This window comes from Octopus sinensis, linkage group LG19 (genome assembly GCF_006345805.1).
Source record: "Octopus sinensis linkage group LG19, ASM634580v1, whole genome shotgun sequence".
In the NCBI taxonomy this organism is placed as follows: Eukaryota; Metazoa; Mollusca; class Cephalopoda; order Octopoda; family Octopodidae; genus Octopus; species Octopus sinensis.
The window spans coordinates 12,512,177-12,536,353 of NC_043015.1; the positions used below are offsets into that span (position 1 = coordinate 12,512,177).

General features: G+C 36.3%; 2 protein-coding genes across 2 annotated transcripts in view; one reads left to right on the forward strand and one right to left on the reverse strand.

The window, feature by feature from the left end:
- Nucleotides 1–433: 433 nt before the first annotated feature.
- Nucleotides 434–24,177, forward strand: part of LOC115222121 (E3 SUMO-protein ligase ZNF451) — a 55,741-nt gene continuing 31,997 nt past the window's right edge. Inside the window, exons 1-2 of the mRNA XM_029792251.2 lie at nt 434–596; nt 4,816–4,902. Of these exons, the coding sequence (XP_029648111.1) occupies nt 501–596; nt 4,816–4,902 (183 nt within the window). The 5' untranslated portion in view covers nt 434–500. The remainder of the gene's footprint in view (nt 597–4,815; nt 4,903–24,177) is intronic.
- On the reverse strand, nt 11,130–23,655 carry LOC115222123 (von Willebrand factor C domain-containing protein 2-like). Its single transcript, XM_029792253.1, has 2 exons — nt 23,180–23,655; nt 11,130–11,375 (listed from the first exon to the last, which is right to left on the reverse strand). Exons 1-2 carry the CDS (start codon nt 23,514–23,516, stop codon nt 11,209–11,211), a joined length of 504 nt encoding a protein of 167 aa, XP_029648113.1. The 5' UTR covers nt 23,517–23,655; the 3' UTR covers nt 11,130–11,208.

Below are 24,177 nucleotides of genomic sequence, written 5' to 3' on the forward strand. Positions count from 1 at the left end.
GCTACACATAGCTTCGGACGTATATATATATATAAGTAGTTGAATGAATTATCTTAGTATGGATAATTCGGTTAACCGATACCTGGGTAGCAAATTTACGTCAGAAAAACACGGTTGAAACTACATGCCAAGGGCAGAGATCACGTGCTTTCGTGTGGAAATTTGTGTGTTTTTTTAATACAAATAAATAAATATATATATATATATATATGCTACGTATACAGTATAATGTTATAGAATAAAAAGTAAATATTTAACATATACAAGTATAAATTAATACATTTCTAAAGCAGTGTATGTTTAATGCTCATCAATTCGCTTAAGAAGAAAAGAACATCGCCTGTTTACTCAATCCTGAGTATTCTTCTATTCCCGAAAGCCAAAGTCAGCTGTTGAGCATCGTATTGTTGTTCTTTCTGCGAGGGTTATCTCCCCTGTCAGCGTATCGTCCGTCAGTCGCCGTTGGTTCCTCGTAATTTGAAAAACTGTTCTTTGCAAACATGGATAATAGTATTATTATCCTAGATTCTAGTGACTCAGAAGCAAGTATTTTGGAAATTACTCCCGTGATAAGAGTTCCACATTTGACTTGTCGGGTATGTATCTGAAAAAATAAATGTCTTCTTTCTTTTTCGCTGAATAAATTTTGTATTTATATGAAATAGTGTCTTCTTCGTTCGACCACATCTTTTAAGAAATTTATTCTACACCGCTTTTCAACCCTTTTATTTGAATGAGTTTTTTTCCACGTACCCCCTTTTAATGTGCTTATACATAGGTATGAATTTTTGAATTTAGTTTGTAGCGAACACTAGTGTTTGCTACGAGTTCAAGGACCTCTACTACCATCTTTGCCGACCCCAGGTTGGGAACCCCTGTTCTACGAAAACAAATTACAGAATACAATTGCAGCGTGGAAGGTGTTCGTAAGCCATTTAAGAAACACGCAAAAACCGTTCGATTCACTTCAACATTTAAGTTTAATTCGTCGACGAAAATATTTTGACAAATTAAGCTTAAATGTTGAAGTGAATCGAACGGCTTTTGTGTGTTTCTTAAATTGCTTATAAACACCTTCCACGCTGCAATTGTTTTCGTTCCAGCACACACGATCTCAGATCAAATTACTTGCTATGCGAGTACATCTCCGAAATTACAGAATAAGAAACGAGGTATTATTGTACAGCGTTGATGTCATAGAAAGCTACAAAAACAATTATATTTACAATATTGTAAAGGCATGACAGTGCCATATTGTATGTTCTACACCACTGTGATAATATTTTTGAACATTATTTCCGGGTTCCATTCAAAGAAACGCATACAACTTGTTTCTAGCACATGAGTTGATGCGGGAATTGTGTTTGTTTATATAAGGTTGTCCCAAAAGTTCGTAGAAAGTCTTGGAAAATAAAGGTCTTTATTTTGAGGAATAATTGTTGTTGTTTTTGTTAGTATTTGGCGAGTAAAAATTCAATTTTCGCAAGTGTTTACGAACTTTTGGGACAACCTAATACTATTTTTAATTTTTCTTTTTCAGGCGAAGTTTTTGCAAAAAAAAAACCCCAAAACACCCACATAACTTTTCTACAATTTTTCTTTTTTTCTTTTAGTCGAAAATTTGGTGGAGCTATGCTGTAAGCAAGGGTGCACATGGCAGAGACATAAGTGGACCCCTCCATCCCTTAAATTTTGTTTTCCCGGATCCCACGTTTTCGGGTATGGAGATTCCTATTCTGAAAAACTTTTTCCGGAAAATTTTTTTTTTTTTTTGGCGAAATACGTAGAAAAATACGGAGATTATGATTCTGGAAAACCCCCAAAAAACGAACACTTTAATTTCACAGTATTTCTTTGCTATTTTTACTTTTGTTTTTCAAAAGAGTTTGCTGTTATTTCTGCACGCGTGTTTTTTGTAACTATAAAAAAAAAATGAACACTTGAATTTCACTTTGTCATATTACTGCGGAAAATGACTCTGAAAGAAATCTTGGCACTGTCATGCTTTTAGCTGTCGCATGACAGTGCCGAAATCTTTGCGGAAAGGTGAGTAGATTGATTACATATTTCTTTCATTATGTTATCGCAGTGTTGTGTGATTTGGCTGTTATTTCTAGCATGTGGATAGCATGCTTGAAGGCCAAGGCCCTAGAATCGGGAGGGCTTGGAGTAATTTTTTTTTATTATTTTGAAAAATTGAAATTTTACAATTATTTTTCAGTCATAATCTCTGTATTTTTCTACGTATTTCGCAAAATAAATAATAAAAAGTTTCTGGAAAAAGTGAAAAATGAGGAAATGGAGTTGATGGGGCGGATTGAAATTTTGAAGTTGCGATTTTTGAAATTTTTTTTTTTTTCAGAATCGGAATCTCCTATATATCCGGAAATGTGGGATTCCGTAAAAAAAAATTCAAGGGGTGGAGGGGTCCGTTTACTTCGTCATGTGCACCTTCTAATGAGAATTTTGCAAACGATATTTTCGGGCTCCTTGTATCATTGATAATACCTGGCTGGTAAAAGTAAATTACCTCCCCTTGTTTCGTCCGACACGTTTGTTTATATTTGCGAGTGCCCGTTTTCCGTTTACTCTTTTACTTGTTTCAGTCATTTGACTGTGGCCATGCTGGAGCACCGACTTTCTTTAGTCGAGTATGTATATATTTCTTTGCTACCCACAAGGGGCTAAACACAGAGGAGACAAACAAGGACAGACAAACGGATTAAGTCGATTACATCGACCCCAGTGCGTAACTGGTACTTAATTTATCGACCCCGATATATGTATATATATGTGCTTGACAACCGGTGCTGGTTTATTTACGTTCCTGTAACACGCAAAACTGATAGAATAAGTACTAGGATGGATTTATTCAACTCAATCCTTTAAAGCAGTGGTCCAGTATGGCCGTAGTACAATGGCAAGAGATAAAAGAAGGATGCATATTTGAAAAACTATATCACCAAAGTTACTTAGTGATGTCAGTTGCATAAAAGAAAAACATCAAATACTTAAATGGAAGTACTAGGGCAGTGAAGTTTTAATCAACATTACTTCAATGACTTGGTTCAATTTATCAAACTTTTTCAGTCAGGTTATATTGCAACAGCTTAAGTGATGAAGAAAGCACTAAATGTACAATATTGTATGAAAATGTTTAAAAAATAAATATCATTATTTGTATAACTCCTTGAATAATGGAAAATGAAAGCGTGTGTGTGTGTGTATAATATATATATATATATATATATATATATATCATCATCATCGTTTAATGTCCGTTTTCCGTGCTAGCACGGGTTATGACTGCGCTGGTATGGTCATGTGGCAAGAATGGATGAGGATAGCTGCGTGAAAAAGTGCCACACCCTAGCGGTTGAGGGAACCTGTGGAAGAGGTGGACCTGGGATGAAGTGGTGAAGCACGACCGTTGAACATTAGGCCTCACCAAGGAAATGACTAGCGACCGAGACCTTTGGAAATATGCTGTGAAGATCTCTTGAAGCAAGTGAAATCAAAATCAATTTGTGCTAGCGGGTTGCAAAGAGCACCATACAAGTGTGATTGTTGACAGAGAGGCTATTCGTGTATGAACGTTATCAGCTTCGCCTTACTGGCACTTATGCCTGTGCTAGTAGGGTGCCAAGAGCACCATCCGAGCGTGATCGTTGCCAGAGCAGCCAACTGGCTTCCGTACATGTGGCACGTAAAAGGGCACCATTCGAGCGTGATCGTTACCAACGTTGCTTCAGTGGCACGTGTGAAAAGATTCGAGCAAGGTCGTTGCCAGTGCCACCTGACTGGCACCGTGCCGGTGGCATGTAAAAAGCACCCACTACACTCTCGGAGTGGTTGGCTTTTGGAAGGGCATCCAGCTGTAGAAACTCTGCCAGATCAAGATTGGAGCCTGGTGCAGCCATCTAGGTTGCTAGCATGGAAAGTGGACGTTAAACGATGATGATGATGATATATATATATATATGAATTAAATTAGAGGTTATAAAGACCGTCTAAGGGATACTTGTATCCAATTAATTAACTGGTGTCTTACCTCTATGCTCATAAATGATAGATAAGGAAAAGAATAAACCGAAATTTATCTATATTTAAAGAAAATGGGATAAATTGATAACCAATTATTTATTGATTATAAAAAAAATGACATTAACTGTTTCAGTTCATGCTATTTAGGGCAATAATCAGGTTTAATTATTGCAATAACAAGAATTATTATTGTAAATAATTAATTATACCAACGTGAATAGTGGAACTTCATCAGAGCAGAAAAGTAAAGAAAAAGAGAAAGTAAGGATATACCAGTTGATGTTACATGCTATCCCTCTGAAAACCTTTTGACCAACTTTTTCTTTACTTTTCCGCTCTGATGAAGTTCCACTATCTAGGTTGATTTAATTAATTATTTACAGTGATAATTGTTATTATTTTTGTAATAATTAAGCCTGATTATTGCCCTAAATAGCGCGAACAGAAACAGCTGTCAGATGAGATAATGTCTTTTTTATAATCAATAAATAATAATTGATATTTATCAATTACCTTGCTTGAAAACGAGTGAAAGTTGGCAACAAGAAGGGCAACCAGCCATAGAAAAATCTCTCAAATTCTGTGCATGGAAAAGAGGATATTAAGTAATGATATTTCAGCTGATGCAGTGATGCATGCTTCATCAAGATCCAGGGTTGTCTCCCATATTAGTTGGAATTATTAAAATAATATTGTATCAATGTCTTTTTCTCCCTGTATTCCTATTTCTACTTAGGTATTATGATGATTATGACAATTTCTATTTTTCAGAAGAAAAAGAATTCTATTATTGTTGTATCAGACTCAAGTGATTGTGAGATAATTTCTCCATTACCAGGAATGAAGCGCCATGTCGTCGTAAGTCTCACATATATTAATTTCTTACTGTCACAAATTTATAGATTTATGATGTTCAGTTCATTATCATCATTATTTAGCATCCATTTTCCATGCCGGCATGGAAAATGGATGTTTGACAGGAGCTGGCAAGCCAGAGAGCTGCACCAGGCTCCAATTATCTATTTTGGCATAGTTTCTACAGCTGAATACACTTCCTAATGCCAATTACTTTATAGAGTGTAATGAATGCTTTTAATGTGAAAGCAGCACTGGAGCTTTTTACATAGCACCAAGATGGGTGTCTTCTAGGTGGAACCAGCAGGAGTGCTTTTTAGTTGGTACTAGAAAGGTGCTTTTTATGTGGCACCAGCATGGGTATTTTAAATGTGACACTGGCACAGGTGCTTTTTATGTGGAACCAGCACCTGTGGAGTCACAGAGTTGCATGCAAGACAAGGATGTTTCAGCTGAGAGAGGGAGTAGAACTGAGAGAAGTGGCCATGTGCAAGCTGGCAGAAACGTTACCATGCCGGGTGAAATGCTTAGCGGTATTTCGTCTGCTGCTACGTTCTGAGTTTAAATTCCGCCGAGGTCGACTTTGCCTTTCATCCTTTCGGGGTCGATAAATTAAGTACCAGTTACGCACTGGGGTCGATGTAATCGACTTAATACCTATGTCTGTCCTTGTTTGTCCCCTCTATGTTTAGCCCCTTGTGGGTAATAAAGAAATAGGTATTTCATCTGCTGCTACATTCTGAGTTTAAATTCTGCCGAGGTCGACTTTGCCTTTCATCCTTTCGGGGTCGATTAAATAAGTACCAGTTACACACTGGGGTCAATATAATCGACTTAATCCGTTTGTCTGTCCTTGTTTATCCTCTCTGTGTTTAGCCCCTTGTGGATAGTAAAAAAAAATAGAAGTGGCCATGTGCCAGGTAAGAGTTTGGAGTATGATAGAGGGACAGGGTAGCTGTCTTACTACAGATGAGATACATAGCTACCTCAGTAGGACAAGGAAGGAGAGGGAGACTGTGATAGAGAGAACCTACTCACAGTGAACAGTAAGGGGCTGGGCTATATAAGTAGTACAGAGAGAATATAGAGGATGTTTCATAAGAGTGTAAGGGGAGATACTTAGAGATAGCAAGTGGTTGGCAGGCAGGTATGGTAGATATGTAAAGGCATGGAGAATGTGTGGGTAGACACATGAGGGAGAGTGGAGGGGCCTGCAGTGGGTAGTTGGGATATTAGGAAGATGGGTTGTGGGAGTGTTTTGCCAGAGGAAAGAATTATATATGGGGGGAAGAGGGTTACGGCTGTAAATGACATGCCTGTAAGTATGGATGGCCATGATTTTACTTAGCTTGATGTCATCTCAAGAACAGCAAATCTCCTGAAGTTTTGGCCCCTTGTTATTTCCTCAATGAGGCTCAATATCTGAAGATCATTTCTCATTTCATTCCGTGTCTTCCTGAGTATATCCCTTCCACAAGCTCCTTTTACAATTAGAGATTGGCACTTCTTTGTGCAGCTTCCTTCATCCATATGCATCACATGATCATACCAGCACAGTCTTCTCTCTTGCACACTACATCTGATGCCTCTTATACCCAGTCATATAAGCATGCTGATATTGCCCATCCAGCAGAACATACTAGCTTCATTTCTTTCAAACCTTCACATGTCCTCTGTCATCACAACTCATGTTTTACTGCCATGTAGTATAACTGTAACTACACAGGCATCATACAATCTTCTTTTCATTCTGAGGGAGAGGTTCTTTGTTTGCAACAAAGATAGTAGCTCTCTGAACTTTGCCCAGCCCATTCTTATTCTCGCAATTGCACTTTCAAATCTTCCTCCTCTACTGCTGACTTGGTCAGCTAGTCTGCAAACTATCTACTACTTCTAAGGATCCCACTGGACATTTGAGGGAGTCTGTTTTCTGTACATTCTTAGTGTTTATTGTACGTGCACATCTGCCACACACAAAAACTACTTTTTCTGTTAACCTTTCTTTGATAACACTGCATTTCTTATTGTCCATAGTTTGCAATATGTTCACCATATGGAGTTTCCACCAACATATCAAGCAGGGCTATCTCCATGAAGAGATAAGTGATTTGTCTGTTTTCCTACTTACTAGGTCTTTGCTAAATTAACTCTAAGGCTCTTTGATTCCTGTCTTTACTTCTGCACCTGAGGTTTCTTTTGTTCTGGTAGTGATTCAGAATAGGAACAAAGTCATCAATGTAGATGGGTTCCCAAAGGCAACCAGTCTTGAATTCCTCTAATATAGCCTAGAGGAATATGATAAACAAAAGGGTATTGAGGACTGATCCTTGGTGAACGCCTTCCTGTACCCTAAATTCATTACTCATTGTCAACTTTCACCTTACTGAAAGCATCTTAGTACATAGCTTTTACGGCTCTCACCAACCACTTGTCTATCCTTCACCTTCATATTGAGCACCACACAAGGGAACAGAGGATGCCATCAAAGGCTTTCTCCATGTCAAGTACAGCGGTTTATTTTTGGCTAAATACTTCTGCAGATGCCTTACCAGGCTTATTGCATCAGTAGTACTTCCTTGTTTAAAATCAAACTGCACTTTATCTCAGCTAACTCTCTTCCCAATTAGTTGAGCTCTTTGCAGAATCACTAACTGCGAGTGAACCATCATCCATGCAAATACACTTCCTCAACATCATGATTTTCTCTGATACACTGTCATGCAATCCAATATACCTCGAGCCTCTGGTCCTCACACCACAGAACATTGGTAAACTTTCTTTCTTTCTACTTCTCTCCTAGCTAAATATACCTGTCTCCTAACTTCCCTTCTTGCTACCTGATATAGTTCTCTGCTACCACCACTTTTCCAACCCCATTTCTTCACACTAATGGCTATTTTTATATCCCTCTCCCACCAGGGCCCTCATTAAATTGTCCCGAAGGAACCTCCAGTTGTCTGCTGTGTTTTATGTTACTATCTCCTTCTCCTCATAAAATGCTTCTATTTTTCCTGTTTTCTGGTGATAATGTAGTCAGTTTGGCTTGTGTTGCCACCAGATTGATAAATGAACTGGTGACTGGCTGGTTTCCTAAAGTTAGTATAGCAGATCTTTAAGTCATTTGCATCACAAACTCCAACAGCCTAGTTCCCTCCTCATTGTGGGAACTAACTCCATAGCCTCCATGCACCCCATAGAAACCACCCGGATGCTGCTCAACATGTTCATTGAAGTCACCAGCCACAAACAGAAGGTCATTGTTGTTTGTGTACAGAGTAGTCTGGAAAAGGGTGTAATAAAATTGATCTTTCTGTTCACCTGGCAGCCCCAGTTGAGGTTCATAAGCAGAAATAATAGTTCACAGAATAACAAATATGAAGTGAATTGTCTTCTGAAACTATAGGCATATAATGATTCCTTAATTGGTCATAGTTGGTTAGATCCCCTTCAGTTTATTAAGGATTCTTTATTGAGCTCTGTGAACATTCTCCTTCTCCTGAGTTTTTCCATACTTGTAGGCACATGCATGGCCCTGTGGTAAGAAGTTTCCCAGCCATATGATGCCAGGTTCAATCCCACTGTGTTATACCTTGGGCTAATGTTTTCTACAATGTTCTGGACCAACCAAAGCCTTGTGAGTGAATTTGGTTGACAGAAACTGAAAGAGACGTGTGTGTGTGTGTGTGTGTGTGTGTATGCCTCTGTCTCCTTGCATTGATATCATGTGATAGTTGTAAATGACTCTCACTGTCATGCCAGTGGTGTCCTCCATTCCCAATTTTCTGTGAAAACATGTCTAATTATAAGGAAAATTTACCTTGTTTGGAAACAGATAAGGGTCAGTTTTAATATTGTGCTTCTCCACCCATTTGTGATCCTTCATGATTTACTCTGTAAAGCCCAGGATCCTAAGTTCAGCCCTTACCACTTCTGTCCATGTCTTTTTAATTCTGCTTCTCCAGACTCTTTCTACTTGCATTGTTTGATCCTTCTTCACACAGCTATCCTTCCTCATGTATATCACACACCCATACTTTTGGATTCCTCTTTCTTGTACACTGTTATCTCAGATGCTCACATTTTTGCTTTATACTCTGCTATTAGTGTATGTTGATGTTGCACATCTAGTGAGCAGGCTCATCTCATTCTTTCCAGCCTTCACCTATACTCTACAGTCAGTGCCCACAACCCACTTCCACGAACTCCGTGCTGGTGGCACGTAAAAAGCACCATCCGAGAGAGGTCGTTCGCCAGCCTCGTCTGGCACCTGTGTTGGTGGCACATAAAAAGCACCCACTACACTCACGGAGTGGTTGGCATTAGGAAGGGCATCCTGCTGTAGAAACACTGCCAGATCTGACTAGGCCTGTTGCAGCCTTCGGGCTTCCCAGACCCCAGTTAAACCGTCCAACCCATGCTAGCATAGAAAGCGAACGTTAAACGATGATGATGATGATCTCAAGCATCATACAGTCTCTTCATTCAAAGAGAGATTTCAGATGCAAACCTTGAAAAGCTGATATTTCTTTACAAACTCAAATTCACCTTACATTAGTATACTGTTCACATATTTAGGATGTTGCATCCCTCAGTCTCTGTCTCTCACATACTGTCATACTTAATTAATCCAGACACTAGCCTACTTTCATGTTGTGTCCTCTTTGTTCTATTTTATTGACTGCTGTTTTAACTCTGTGTCTCCTCATATTAAGTTACTCGTCATACTTCTATCATCTCACCTCATCGCCCTGACTATATCAGATGTTTTTTCTAAGAACAACCTTCCACTGGAACTCTCTTCCAGTTTCTTCTCCATCAGAATTCCCTGATCTCCTAACATATTCTGTTAAATATTTTAGGATATGCAGATATTTGAAAATACCTCACAGAATGACAACTTTGCCCTGCATAGTTACAGGCTGCTCTTTAACAAGGTATAGCACCTCTTCAGCCACCCTGCCATAGATACAACAAAGTCATGGGACTTATTGCGAAGAGGTAGCAGACGAGCTCACCTGAGCCAACGATGCTTCTTACGTTGATGCTGAACAGAGAATTGCTAGATCAATGGTCAGGATCTCCAAGCTCTAACAAGAGAGTAATGACAACACATCCATAAGGGTACCATCCGTGGTTGTGTAATCAGCTAATGAAAGATTTGCTATAACTTAAGCTCCCAATTCAAATTCATAATAATGGAATTGGATGGTGTCAGAGAGTCATGGAAAGCAGTGTAAAAAAATTTTTAGGACATAATCAAACAGTGTAACTTGTTTTTTCTCTAACAAACATATTTTTTGTTTGTTTTTTTATTTTCTGAAGAAAGTAAATGCCAATGTCATTTTTCTCAGTTGTGATTAGAAGCTGCATCCATGATGCAATAAATAAGACTTAAGGATAAAGGTAGCTGGTTGAGTCAGCTAGTGCTGGTTGATTTGTTAAAGTGCAGATAGTCCTTAATCCCAGTACTGAGTGTTGCTATGTAACTCGAGTAAAAAAAAAATTTAATAATATTTTATTCTTGATAACAGTTATTCATCATAGGCACAGGAGTGGCTGTGTGGTAAGTAGCTTGCTTACCAACCACATGGTTCCAGGTTCAGTCCCACTGTGTGGCACCTTGGGCAAGTATCTTCTACTATAGCCTCGGGCCGACCAAAGTCTTGTTAGTGGATTTGGTAGACAGAAACTGAAAGAAGCCCGTCGTATATATGTATATATATGTATGTGTGCGTGTGTGTTTGTCCCCCTAGCATTGTTTGACGATGCTGGTGTGTTTGTGTTCCCGTCACTTAGCGGTTCGGCAAAAGAGACCGATAGAATAAGTACTGGGCTTACAAAGAATAAGTCCCGGGGTCGAGTTGCTCGACTAAAGGCAGTGCTCCAGTATGGCCGCAGTCAAATGACTGAAACAAGAAAAAAAAAAGAGTTATAAATTTGTACTATGATGAGGTAAATGTCTCTGTTGGTAGCAATTTGCAGAGTAAACTGAACCAAAACTCCTGATTCATTTCTTAAAGATATTTCACTTTCTTTGCCTTGCTTTTGAAAAGATAAATAAATCTTATAGTTTTTCTTAAGCCTTCTCTTCCCCAAATCACTCATTGATGAATACTTTTGATATGAAGGGTTAAGCAATTATCTCTCCTTCATCATATTAGTGATTAGGATAAATAAATAAATAACACTTTGTAACTGGAATTGCAGTTGGTATAAAAAAATAAAACAACTTTTCTGTTTTCTCTTTTAAGTGATTTTATTCATCTGTATTAGATTAACTGAGTCAGCACTCAATTGAATTCATGACATTCAAATGTCATCTGGAGGAGCAGCAGCAGCTTCAATTTTTTCTGTACAATGTGCTGTAGGTTCTTCCAAGTTATCTTCTGAGAATTTGCATTTGCACTGGAGGTCAGATTCAGTAATTACTTCTCCAGCTTTTAAAATAACATTTTTAGGTGTGTAACAGTTTTCACCTGAAATAAAAGCACAAAAAAAATGAGTTTATTTCTATGACACTCATAAAGATAGATTGGTTTTATGTTTTTTGAACATAACCAGATATGCAAACAACCACTGTTGATTAGGAATGTGGATGTATTTATATTATGTATTACTATTATTCCTTAAGACCTTCAAAGTTACTACAAATGTTAGTTTTCACAATTTCTGCCTTTTCTTTGTGACCCTACATTACATAACAAAGCTGAATTGTACCCCAGACACTAGTTTCTGTTAGCGCTTCTTTTATTTCTTTATTTGTTAAAATCACACAAGCAAGACCCCATAGGCAACTTGTATGCAATGTTAAGAGAAAAGACAGAAATAGGATTAATGCCACAATACCTCTTTATAAATGAGCATACTTAAGATAGCAAATAGCAGATGGTAATAAAATAATTGACAAATGATTTAAATGAAATACAATGAAATGGTAAATAGAATAAAATAAGAGGGTAATAAAAGAAATAATGGAAATCATCATCATTGTTTAGCGTCTGTTTTCCATGCTGGTGTAGGTTGGACAGTTTTACAAGAGCAAGCCATGCAGGAGCCTGCACTAGATTTCTGTGTTTGTTTTGGCATATTGATTTCAAAATTTGGCACTATGCCAGCAATTTCGAGGAAGGGGTAAATCAATTACATCAACCCCAGTGTTCAACTAGTACTTATTTTGTTGACCTCAAAAGGATGAAAGGCAAAGTCGACCTTGGTGGAATTTGAACTCAGAATGTAAAGACAGACAAGATGCTGCTAAGCATTTTGCCTTGCATGCTAACAATTCTACCAGCTCACTGCCTGAAGTAATGGAAATATTAAAATGATGGAAACTACTAATATTTGGCAAGATACTTGTTATCTTGAATTTAAAAATGTGAACACAATGGTAAAAAGAGTTTATTTCATAACTCAGCTGTTCTGGGAAATGAAGTCTTGTGCATAGAACTAGAAATGTGTCTGAGATACCAGGAAGCACAGATGTGATTTGTTAAATATGGCATCCCAGACTGGTACAATTAGAGATTGATGCTCATCTGAGCATCTTCCATAGATTTAACAGTAGACAAAGGTCAGACTTTTAGCAACATTCCATTGATGATAGAGTAGTTGGAGTGATAAATACTAGACTCTATTCACTTCCGCACTGTCAAGAGTGAATAGTATCTGTTCAGAGAAAGTCACTCAAAGGTATGAGCAAGGCTTCATTTTGAGATTGATCTGGTTCTTGTAGAGACACAATAGAGATTCAGGTGTTAGGAACTGTTTTGAATTGTAGAAAGAGCCTACCACTCTAGTGGCGATAATTGTGATATATATATTTATATACCTTTGTTGATAACAAAGGGCTTCTCCTTCAATGAAAGGCAGATTGTATGATGCCTGTGTGCAAACAACCATGCTACATGGCAGTAAAACATGGGCTGTGGCTGCAGAGGACATGCAAAAGCTTGAAAGAAATGAGATTAGCATACTCTATTGGATGTACAACAGAATGGTGTAAGTATCGTAATAGAAAACCTTAGTATAAGAGGCATCAGATGTAGTATGCAAGAGAGAAGCTGGTATGGACAAGGGCAGCTGTGTACAGAAGTACCGATCTCTAACTGTGGAGGGAACTTTTTGAGGAGGTAGACCCAGGAAGATGTAGGACATGGTGATGAAATATGATCTTTGGTTGTTGAGTCTCATGGAGGCAATGGCAAGTGACCGAGGCTTCTGGCGATTTGCTGTGTTTGAGAAGACATGTCAAGCCGAATGAAGTCATGGCCAGTGCCAGTGACACATAAAAGGCACCCATGTTAGTGACAGATACTGGACATCCAGTACACTATGTAAACTGGTTGTTATTAGGAAGGGCACCTAGCCAGAGAAGACGACTGGAGCCTGGTGCAGCTCTCCAGCTGACCAACTCTAGACAAACCATCTAATCTATGCCAACATGGAAAACAGTGGCATTGGCATTGGCCACAACTATGATTTCCATTTATGATTTTGGTCTTAATTGACTCGGTAGGTCTTCTCAAGTGCAGCATATCACCCGACAGTTCAAGGATACTTTTAAATGGGCTGTTGATTAGTGTGTTAAAATGTTGAGTAGAGCACCGGCACAGTTTAAGCTACCTGTTGTTATCCACACTTGTGGTACACTCCCGTTGGATCTACTTCAGGAACTCCACAGTGGTAGTTAGGGTAATAGTAATAATTAAAAGTAGATGGATTTCGTATTAGACTTTCATTAGGTACAACATATGTTTTGACCCATCAGTCTGGGTCTCTTCAGGTACACTGATAAAGATGTCTCACTAGAGATTTTTAGTGTCAGCTGGCTTGTTATTATATGCCCATCAAGTTTGGGGATGAATAAATGCAAATATAGGAATGCAAAAAAATTCAAATATGAATGTGGAAATCTTGCATTCCAGTTTAAATAAAATGACCTACACTACACAAAGATATATATACATACATATACACATATATAGCATCCCTTTTCTCATTCATAAATAAATATATATATATAGAGAGAGAGAGAGAGTGTGTAGCGACTAGAGTAAAAGTTCAGGGAGCTCCTACCTCCGCTAGCAACTAAAGGCTCCTTGCTCAGAGTGAAAGGTAGACTGTATGATGCATATGTGTGAACTGCCATACTACACAGCAGTGAAACTTGGGCCATTGAATGCTGAAGACATGCATAGGCTTGAAAGAAATGAAGCTAGTATGATTTGCTGGATGTGTAATGTCAATGTGCATACACAACAGATTGTAAGCGCCCTGAGAGAAAAGTTGGGCATAAGAAGCATCAAATGTGGTGTGCAAGAGAGACGACTACACTGGTATGGCCATGTGTTACGTATGATTGAAGACAGCTGTGTGAGGAAGTGCCACTTCCTAACTGTAGAAGAGGCAGACCCAGGAAGGTATGGGATGAGGTGGTGAAGCATGACCTTCGAACACTGGGCCTCACAGAAGCAATGACAGGAAACCGGGACCTTTGTAGATACACTGTGATTGAAAGACCCAGCAACTAAAGTGAGATGGCAGCCACTATTGGCTGCTATTTCTAGCATGCTCTGCTACCATGTAATAGCTGTTTTCTTTCCATTTATTTGTTCCACTTTATGGAAGTCAATATTTTCTCTATTGACATCCACATCAGTTAATTTTGCTTTTCTCCCAGTTCTGTGCTTTCTGGAAGAAAAGCCCTTACATTATCTCAAAGCTACGAGAATTCACTAACATGATTTTTTAAAAAGATTTCATAGAGGAATTAGATACAATGGGTTTTGGCTGGTTTAAACACTAAAGGGTTAAAAGTGCCAAAACTATAAAATAAGCTTTTTTTGGTCTTTTTGAAGGCTTTAGAACCAAAAAAACTATAGTTATTTTTTCTGCTTTAGAGTTAAAAAATGCTGATTTTATAGTTTTAAACTTTGAAGGGCCTAAAAAAAGCTGATTTCATAGTTTGGGGTCCTCTTTTAGCTTTTTAAAGAGCCAGAAAAGGGTAAAAAAAACTCCAATGAAACCCAATATTAGTATTAAACTGAAAAAAGTTTATTGATAAAGTGGCTGTAAAAAGAAAAAAAATATAATGAAAAACACGGTATATAAATGGCGGTGCCCCAGCATGGCCACAGCTAGTGAGCTGAAACTAGATAAATAAAAAAAAATAATTTTTAAATACATAATTCTTTCCGTGACATAACGAGGTCACAGATTAAGTGGAAACACATCAGTCACTGTTCCCTCTTGACAGGACAAAGAAATTTCCTGCTGTCTTTGCAAGCAACATGCGGATGGATTTGGTTTCAAATCCAGGCAAGGCCAAACAAGGTCCTACAAGTTATTTATAATAATAGGTGGCGTTATATCAGGGTTGAAAGAATGACACATACAATATTAAATATGCTAAGACAATCTGAAAACAATAGAAACTTTTAAACATTTACCGGATTTTATGAAATTTTGGGGTTAATGGAAGTTACATTATCCGATAATGATTTCCAAAGTTAACTTGAAAGTTAAATCGTTAATGAAATTGTTACCTTCATTGGATCTGTTCAGTTTGGCTCACAGAGTTTTTAATTAAATTTTTTTAACTAAACAGTTTGAAATTTCATATACTGATGGAATGTTTCACGCAGAACACAGTTTACTTGGAACATTTTTTCACAAAATTTGGTATTTTAGTAGTTAGTTCGTGTTAGAGTTGTATTTGAGTAATTTCAACCAATCGAAGACGTATATTCAGTTGAAGAAAGCTACGGCTGTTTGTGATAGTAATTGAAGAGGAACAACTTCGAGGTCATCTTTACTAAATGTTTGTTTACTGCCTGCATTAAACTTTCTTTCTTTTTTTTTGGTTCTCACTTCTGAGTAACCAGTAAACGTCAAAGAATCAACACCAAGAAGGAAGAAATATTATTTACATATATTTAGTTGGCGTTAGGAAGGGCATCCAGCTGTAGAAACACTGCCAGATCTGACTGGCCTGGTGCAGCCTTCGGGCTTGCCAGACCCCAGTTGAACCGTCCAATCCATGCTAGCATGGAAAGCGGATGTTAAACGATGATGATGATTTATTCATTTGCTTGACTTCAGTGTTTTATCCACACATAAAGCGCACCAGTGTTTAAATGACCTATAGAGCTACTAGTCTGCAGCTAGCTTTTTTGTTGTTGACGTGTATGTAGTTTCAAAATGCCTTCTTTTACAACTACGAGATATATTGTTATTGTCATGATTTTATCTTACTATAATCAACATCAAATACATTTTGTCAATATAAAAGCCTTTATTAGATTATAAATAACATTATCAAAACATAAAGATAAAACAAAACAAAACAAATAGCAGCTTATACACTGGAAAATATGGTAATTGTTGTGGCAGTGACAAGTTCACTCGCTGGTTGCTAGTTGATAGTGTAGAAGGGAGGGAAAGGGTAAGGAATGCATAGTGCTGACTAGAAATGATAAAGGCAGCATTATCTTCACTCGACATATGAATAGAACATAGTGGTAATATTTAGTAGAGATGATCCGGATGTTGTTCCTCTTCAATTACTATCACAAACAGCAATAGCTCTCTTCAACTGAATACATGCTGTTGATTGGTCGAAATTACCCAAATATGACAACTTTAATATGAAATAACTTCTAAAATACCAAACTATGTGAAAAATGTTCTAAGTAAACTGTTCTGTGTGAGCCATTCCACCAGTATATGAAGTTTCAAACTGTTAAACAATTTTTTTTAAATCTGAGAGCCAAACTGAACAGATTCACTTTGTTAATTAATAATTAACAGACTTACACCCAACTCTGTCTGTATGCGTATATATATATAATATATATATATATATATATATATATATATACACACACACATATATATATATATGTGTGTGTGTGTGTCTATACTAGTAGAAAACCGCCTGGAGGGCGGTCTTTCTGCTAGCCCCTTGATAATATTTCACATTTGATTCCCAATTTTAATAATTTTTATGATATTTTACCTCTAATTATTTCTTTGTATGATAGTGCTCACTTCCTTAGTAAATAATTCTTCCATTATTTTATCACAGTCCTCTCTCTTTTTTTTAAACCATGCATGGGCATCCTGCAGCCCTCAAGATGTTGTGTGACCCTTGAGTTCCTAGGTTACTAATTTGCAGCATATCCTAAGCATATTCTACCAAATATTGAAAATATGGTAAAGAATGTGAATGTGCAAAAATCTTATTGATACAGATAATGAGATTTCTTAATAAAATATCAGTGTTTTTTTTGGGTTTTTTTTACATCAATATTTTAAACTATAATTTATTTACACTAGTAATCATCATTATCATCATTAGGAAATAATGAAAGAGATGCCAGCTTTATGTAAACTTTCATACTAAGACAAATAAAATTAAGAAGAACTGCAAAAAATTTAGTGTAAAGTGAGCAAGTAATATTTCATGCTTATGTTTTATCATGCGGCCCTCTCCCACTTGGAAATGGTACGATGTGGCCCCCAGTTGACGAAAAATTTTCCATCCCTGTTTTAATATCATGATAGTCCAACAACAGAGATAGAAGCATTTTGTCAAATTTTATCTTCTCCTCAAATCAACATAGAGATTTCAATTCAGCAGCCCATCTGTAAGCTTTGCAGTGTGTGTGTATGTGAGAGAGAGAACATTGAAAACAATGAAGGAAATAAACATGAAATGAAAAGGTCGAGTAAATAAACAGTATTACTACAGAACACTACACTTGATTTTCTCCCCTCCATACACACACAAGCATGTTCACTTTCCAGACATTTCTACATTACTGCATGTACTTTATATGCACTTTCTGACAAGTTGTGGTGCACCTGAGCACTGTATACAATAATTTCATTATTATTATTATATGTATATGCCCCCAATTGTGTTGCCTCATAACATCCAGAAAAATGGATACTTTTAAACAAAATTTTCTACAAATACCGCTGAGATGTTGTGGCTTCAGAGAATATAGAGATTTATGGGAAAGAACTTTTCCTATAGAGGTGGAGAGAAGAGTTTCAGAAAATTCACATAATCTGAATTTTTTCCCTCATAATTTTCAGGAAAATGGGTATCTTTTAATGAAAGTTTATACAAATCTCTTTAAAACGGTGTAGATTACGATTGTAAAGAAATTTGTGGGGAAAAATGTTTTTGAGGATTTTCCCAAATGATGAGTGTGGGGAGCATCTTTGTATGAAAAATCTTGAAAACTCTTTATTTTTTAGACCCACCCCCCACTCATCATCCCACTCAAGACCTATTTTGGCCAATTTTTTTTGCACTTCAAAACAATGGGAAAAGGCATTTCAATAAAAAAAAACTTGTTAATATTTTCAGAGGGAGGAGTGATTTAAGAGCAATTTGGCTGTTGTTTCTAGCACATCCAAAGACAAACCTCCTTGTTTCTTTATCACTCTCACATGTATTGATATTTTCCAATATTTTTTCCCCCCAAAAAATACATTTATATATTATAAAAAAAAGAAAATTTGAGAAATTACGAATTTTTTGCAACCATATTCCTTGCCCCCTATTGTTTCTGTTTAGAGATTAAAATATTGGAGAGCCTGAGAAATTCATTGCTGGCACTTATCCTCAGTGATTAAAAACAAAAGAGTTAATTAAACACTAATTCATTTTAATAACAGACTTTTTGGTTAGTAAATGTTTTTTCTTACACACAGCTTTGATTGAGGTGGGGGTAAAAAATTAGATTACAATATATTTTATTGCACCAGTGGACCATGCGTGTGTTACTTTCGCATCATTGTTCCATAAAATATGTTTATGGGAGAAAAGTGTTGAAAAAATATCAATACATGAAAGAGTGAAAAGGAAAGATGGTTTGGGTTGTGCTAGAAACAACAGCGAAACTTCCCTTGAATTGTTTACCTTTTCCTCTGAAAATATTTACAATTTGTTTTTGCTTTTACTGAAAAGCCTCTTCCCACAGTTTTTAAGTTAAAAAAGAAAATGGCCAAAATCAGTCCAGATAGTTATTGTAAGGCTTATAGCATTCCAAACAGCCATAACAACAAAATCACTTTAAGATTTATTTTACAAAAGTTATATGGGTATTTTTTTTAAAATTTTCATTCATAAATAATGTTTTTACATTACATATACATTAATAGAATAAACTGTCAGTTTTCCAAATAACAAATTAAAACTTGAAAGAGAAAGTGAGAGACTTTGCAAATGAAAATGGAATACACCGCAGTGAATGTAATGAATATTTAAATTTGTGAAGAATTGGATGTAGTGAATGTAATATTTAAATTTGCAAGAAATTGGAGTGGAAAAATTCAATAAACTTGAGAAATCAAAATTATAGGAAATTTCTTAGAACATGAATTTATAAAAAATATCTCCAAATGTTCAACCCTTTATAAGTTGCTTTCTTTTAGTACTTTTAGTAACTGTTACATGCCTAATTAATAAGCAGCTTTCTCCATTATAGTATAGATATAGGTATCTATCTGTCTGTCTGTCTGTCTGTGTGTGTGTTTTAGATGAGCAATATTTTGAAATCAAAAATGTGTAATATTTAATTTCATGTATTTTTAAATGTATGTGTGTGAGTGAGTTTGTTGAAGTAAACATAATTCTTGATAAAAATTTGCACAGTGATTTGAGAACAAAACCTTTACTACATTTCACCTGCACGTAATGTCTCAGACTGCCACTCACTACCACTTCATCTGTTGTTTAATCTCCTTCTACCAGCATGACTGATGAGGCACGAATTGCATTTTATTATTTGCAAGATGAATTCTAAAATTAGCTGAGTCAGAAATTTGTAAGGAAAAGGTATTGTTGATTGAATTAACCCCAGTACTCAGCTGGTACTGATTTATTATTGAACCTCAATAATTAAAAAGTTAATAAAATGTTGTTCCCCACCCACACTAAGGGAGATCTGAACTCTCAACATAAAGCTATGCAAACTGTATGATTTATGACATTAATCTCTAATCCGCCATCCACTTACCTCCTAAAATATATGATATATTGACTCTTTAAAATTTAGATTACTCTGTCAAATGTAATATTTATTTGCATTGATTTAATTAATTGTGCATTATCTTGTAGTTTTGAGATTTTGATTATGTGACTTTATTTTTCAAGTGACATTGTAGGATAGGTGTGAGAAGCTGGGTTTTGCCAGTTAGAATGTAAAACAGCTGGAATATTGTGGTCAGATACGGCTGGTTTAAATACTAACAATGAATTGAATAAAAGTAATAATAGCAATGGTAATAATGATGGTAGGAGCAGCAACTGCTGCTTGTATGGGTGCAAGGCCAGTATCTTTAAAGGAAAGAGTTGATGCTATTGACCTAAGTATTTAACTGGTACTTTATTAACCCTGAAAGGATGAAAGCAAAGTTGACCTCAGCAGTATTTAAAATAAGGTGAAGAGCTAGATCAAATAATCCTTTCTGCTGGAAGCACAATGCCTCAAATTTGGGGTAAGGGATTAAGTCAATTACATCGCCCCCAGTGTGCAACTTGCACTTATTTAATCGACCCCGAAAGAATGAAAGGCAAAGTCGACCTTGGCAGAATTTGAACTCAAAATGTAAAGACAGATGAAATACCGTTAAGCACTTTGCCCAGCATGCTAATGATTCTGCTAGCTCGCTGCTTTGAGTTGGATTAAATAATGCAAAACATTTTTTTGTTATGCTCTAATGATTCTACTAGCTAACTACCTTAACAGTAATAATAATTTCTTATGTAAGAATGTTTAAAGATGAGGTACCCTTATTGACTTGACCCCAATAGATGACCACTTATTTCATTCACTCTTGAGAGATAGGAAGCAAAGTCGATTTGAATTTAAAATGCAATGAGATGAAATTAAATATTGTTAGGCGTTCAGCCTGATACTCTGTTATTTTTATTACTCTGTAATCCAGAAGATAGTCTTATAAAGAAAACACATTCTTTAAAAAAGGCTGTTGATAAAACAGTACACAGAAGCTATTACTGTCCCTAATTTAGGGTCACAATAACTACATGTGAATATGTATATGTTAAACATTTTACAAAAATAATTTTTTAAAAATCCTATTTATGCAAGGTTGGCTTGCTTTATTGATGTGAACAAACTGTTTTTCCATTTGACCTATCACCATTAGCTAGGTCCTGGAGGAGTAGTTTTCCCACTACAAACGGGTCTATGGTAGGTTCCTAAATTTGAACTCAGTGAACCAGAGGAAGTACTATAAGGCATTTTATTCCAATCTTAAAGAAAACGATAATAGTTTCTGGTTTAGGCTGAAGGCCAGCATTTTTGTAGTGAAGAGTTTAGTTGATACCATTAATCTTCTGCTTAACTGCTACTTTTATTTTATGAACCCCAAAGAGATGAAAGGGAAAGCTTAGCTTGACAGGATTTGAATAGAGAGCATAAAGTGCTGAAAGCAATACCATAAGGCATGACTGTAGGTAAAAGTGCATTGGGATGTTAACCAAGTGTCTGGATTCAAAGTAGCAGAAAAGTGCTATGAACACAAGCCAGATGTTGTGATTAGAGAATAAGAATTAAGGATTTAATGAAATTTCTCCATGAAGGTTGACCATACTATTAAAGCAAGAAGACCAAATATGATTTTAGAGGATAAAAGAAACAGTGTTAAACTACCATATGATAATAGAGTGGTTACGAAGAGAATTGAAAAATTTGAGAAATCTCAGGACTTAGCCAGAGCAATGAAGAAATTGTGGTAGACTAAGATAATTATTATTCCTGTGGTAATTAGTGCACTTGGCAAAACACCTGAACTACTACCTAAGAGGCTGACAGATTTTGATATCAACACTCATTGTTGACTTACAGAAAAGTGCAATCCTATATTCTGCAAAAATCTTGAGAAATATTCTTGAGATTTGAGGAAACTTGTCACCAAACCTCAAGATAACACCCCTGCTAACTAATATAGCATGTGTTAGTTAATAACAATAGTAATAATGTTTCTAGTTTAGGTACAAGGTCAGCAATTTTGAGGGCAGAGGATTGGTCAATATCATTGACCCCAGCACTTGCATGTTATTTTGCTGACCACAAAAGGATGAAAGACAAAGTTGATCTTGACAGGATTTGAACTTGGAACTTATAGATGTGGAGCAAATACTACAAGACATTTTTGTTGAATGCTCTAACAATTCTGCCAGCTCATCACCTTAATAATAATTTTTAACTTTAGCACAAAACTACACTATTCTAGAGCAGGGTATAGTAAACTCAAATCAACCTCAGAATAAAGTCAATTTTGACAAAATTTAAATTGTGAAAGAAAAGAAATGTAACTAAATATCCACAAGCATTTTGACTTTAACATTACATTTTTTACGTTTTTTCTGCTCTTAATAATAATGATGATAATGACACTAATCCTTTATTTATTGGCCAAAAGAGCCCATACATACAGTATAAAAACAAAACGTTCAGAAGACTCAAAATGCTTATAGGGTTCCCTCAAAGGAGTTGTTAGCTTCTGTTACCTAGGTAACCTAACCAGCTGTGGTGATGCTCCGAATGCATGGTAGCTAAAGTAAGAGAAGTACGGGTAAAAGTTTAAGGAGCTTTTACCTCTGTTAGCAGTAAAGGGATTCTCTGAGGGCAGGTTGTATGGTGCTTGTATACTAATTGCATGGTAGCAAAACACAAGTATTGAATGTGGAGGATGTTTGAAAAATGGAAAAGAATGAGGTGAGCATGTTCCATTGGATGTGTACTGTTAGTGTAAATGACTGATAGAGCACAAACGAGTCAATAGAAAAACTGAGTATAAGATAAAATGGCCATAGTTTGCCAGAGAGGAGACTGTACTGATGCATATGGAAGATGACAGCTGGATAAAGAAGCCAGGTGATCTGAGGGAAAGAACCTGCAGAAAGGATAAAGAAGACTTGGGAAGAAGTGAGGGCTGATCTCAAGATGGTGAATATCTTGAAGGAAACAAGGGACTGAAAAAAGTGGTGAGTAGCTGCATTAGAGAAGACCTGTCCAAACCATTCTAGCAGAGGAAACAGTATAAAATGGTAATAATAATTCTAGAAGTTACAGAGAATTTTTTTTTTTTAAGAAGCATTATCACACAATGCACTTATATTACATAAATATAAGGAAGACAAAATGCATTATATATACCCAAAGTACATAGAACTTCACTGGTGTGTGCATTGAGAGCACATTACCAACTGATAATAATAGTATTTGTAATTACTTACCATTTGGGCAAATTGGACAGCATTCATCTTCAACATCTTCGAAATCAACACAGTTAAGCTTAGGGCAAACAGTTGTGTTACATTTCATGTCACCATTTGCTGTACATGTACATTGCTTGCACGGTTCCTTACTCACCGTTTTTCCAATTGGTACAAAACCATCTTCTGTTTCACATCCTTGAATATCTTCATCATCAAAGGGTGCTGCTGTTGTTCCCAGATCCAGCTGACTTTCAATTGCTTCTAGATCCACCATAGGAGTTGGTGGTATCCCTTTTATAGGGGATATTCCCCAGGTGCAGTAGAGCAGAACAAAAACTATTGCTGAATGCTTCATGATACTAAAAGAAAAGTATTGTTAGAAAAATTGCTTGAATGTAACTATGTAGGTATATGTATATATTTGTGCAAAAGTAAAATATTGATGGCTTTCTTCCTTCACTTTCTATCTTTTTCTATAGAATGACAATTAATAGTATGTTGTTAGCTCTTTATATAGATTATTTTTCTGTTGTTGATTTGATAACCTTTTTACATTGTTCAAATTAAAATGGATAGGCTGGGCTCTAGTTACCTTATTTTAGACTGAAACAGGTGTCTAAATTGATTTTACACAGTTGGCGTTCGTAAAGGAAGTTATTTTGTTTGTTAAGGATTTGAAACTTTTCCAATGTCATTTTTTTTTCTCATTTTCTTTAAAATGATTTGTCCATATCAAATGGCAGCCTATTTTATTTCTTTTTCTAAGATAATGTTACCATAGAATTATACCTTTTATCTTTTACTTGTTGCAGTCATTAGCCTGTGACCATGTTGGAGCACCACCTCAAAGAATTTTTAGTCAAATGTTGTTTTTTTCCCCCCGATTTCATAGTGATCAGTGTTAATTTGGTTGGGAACAGACTTAAACATTAGCAACTTAATTCCTTCAGAGGAATGCATACAGAAATCGGCTCTCTATTACCATCTAGGTTTGGCATCAGTGCTTTGTGCAACCT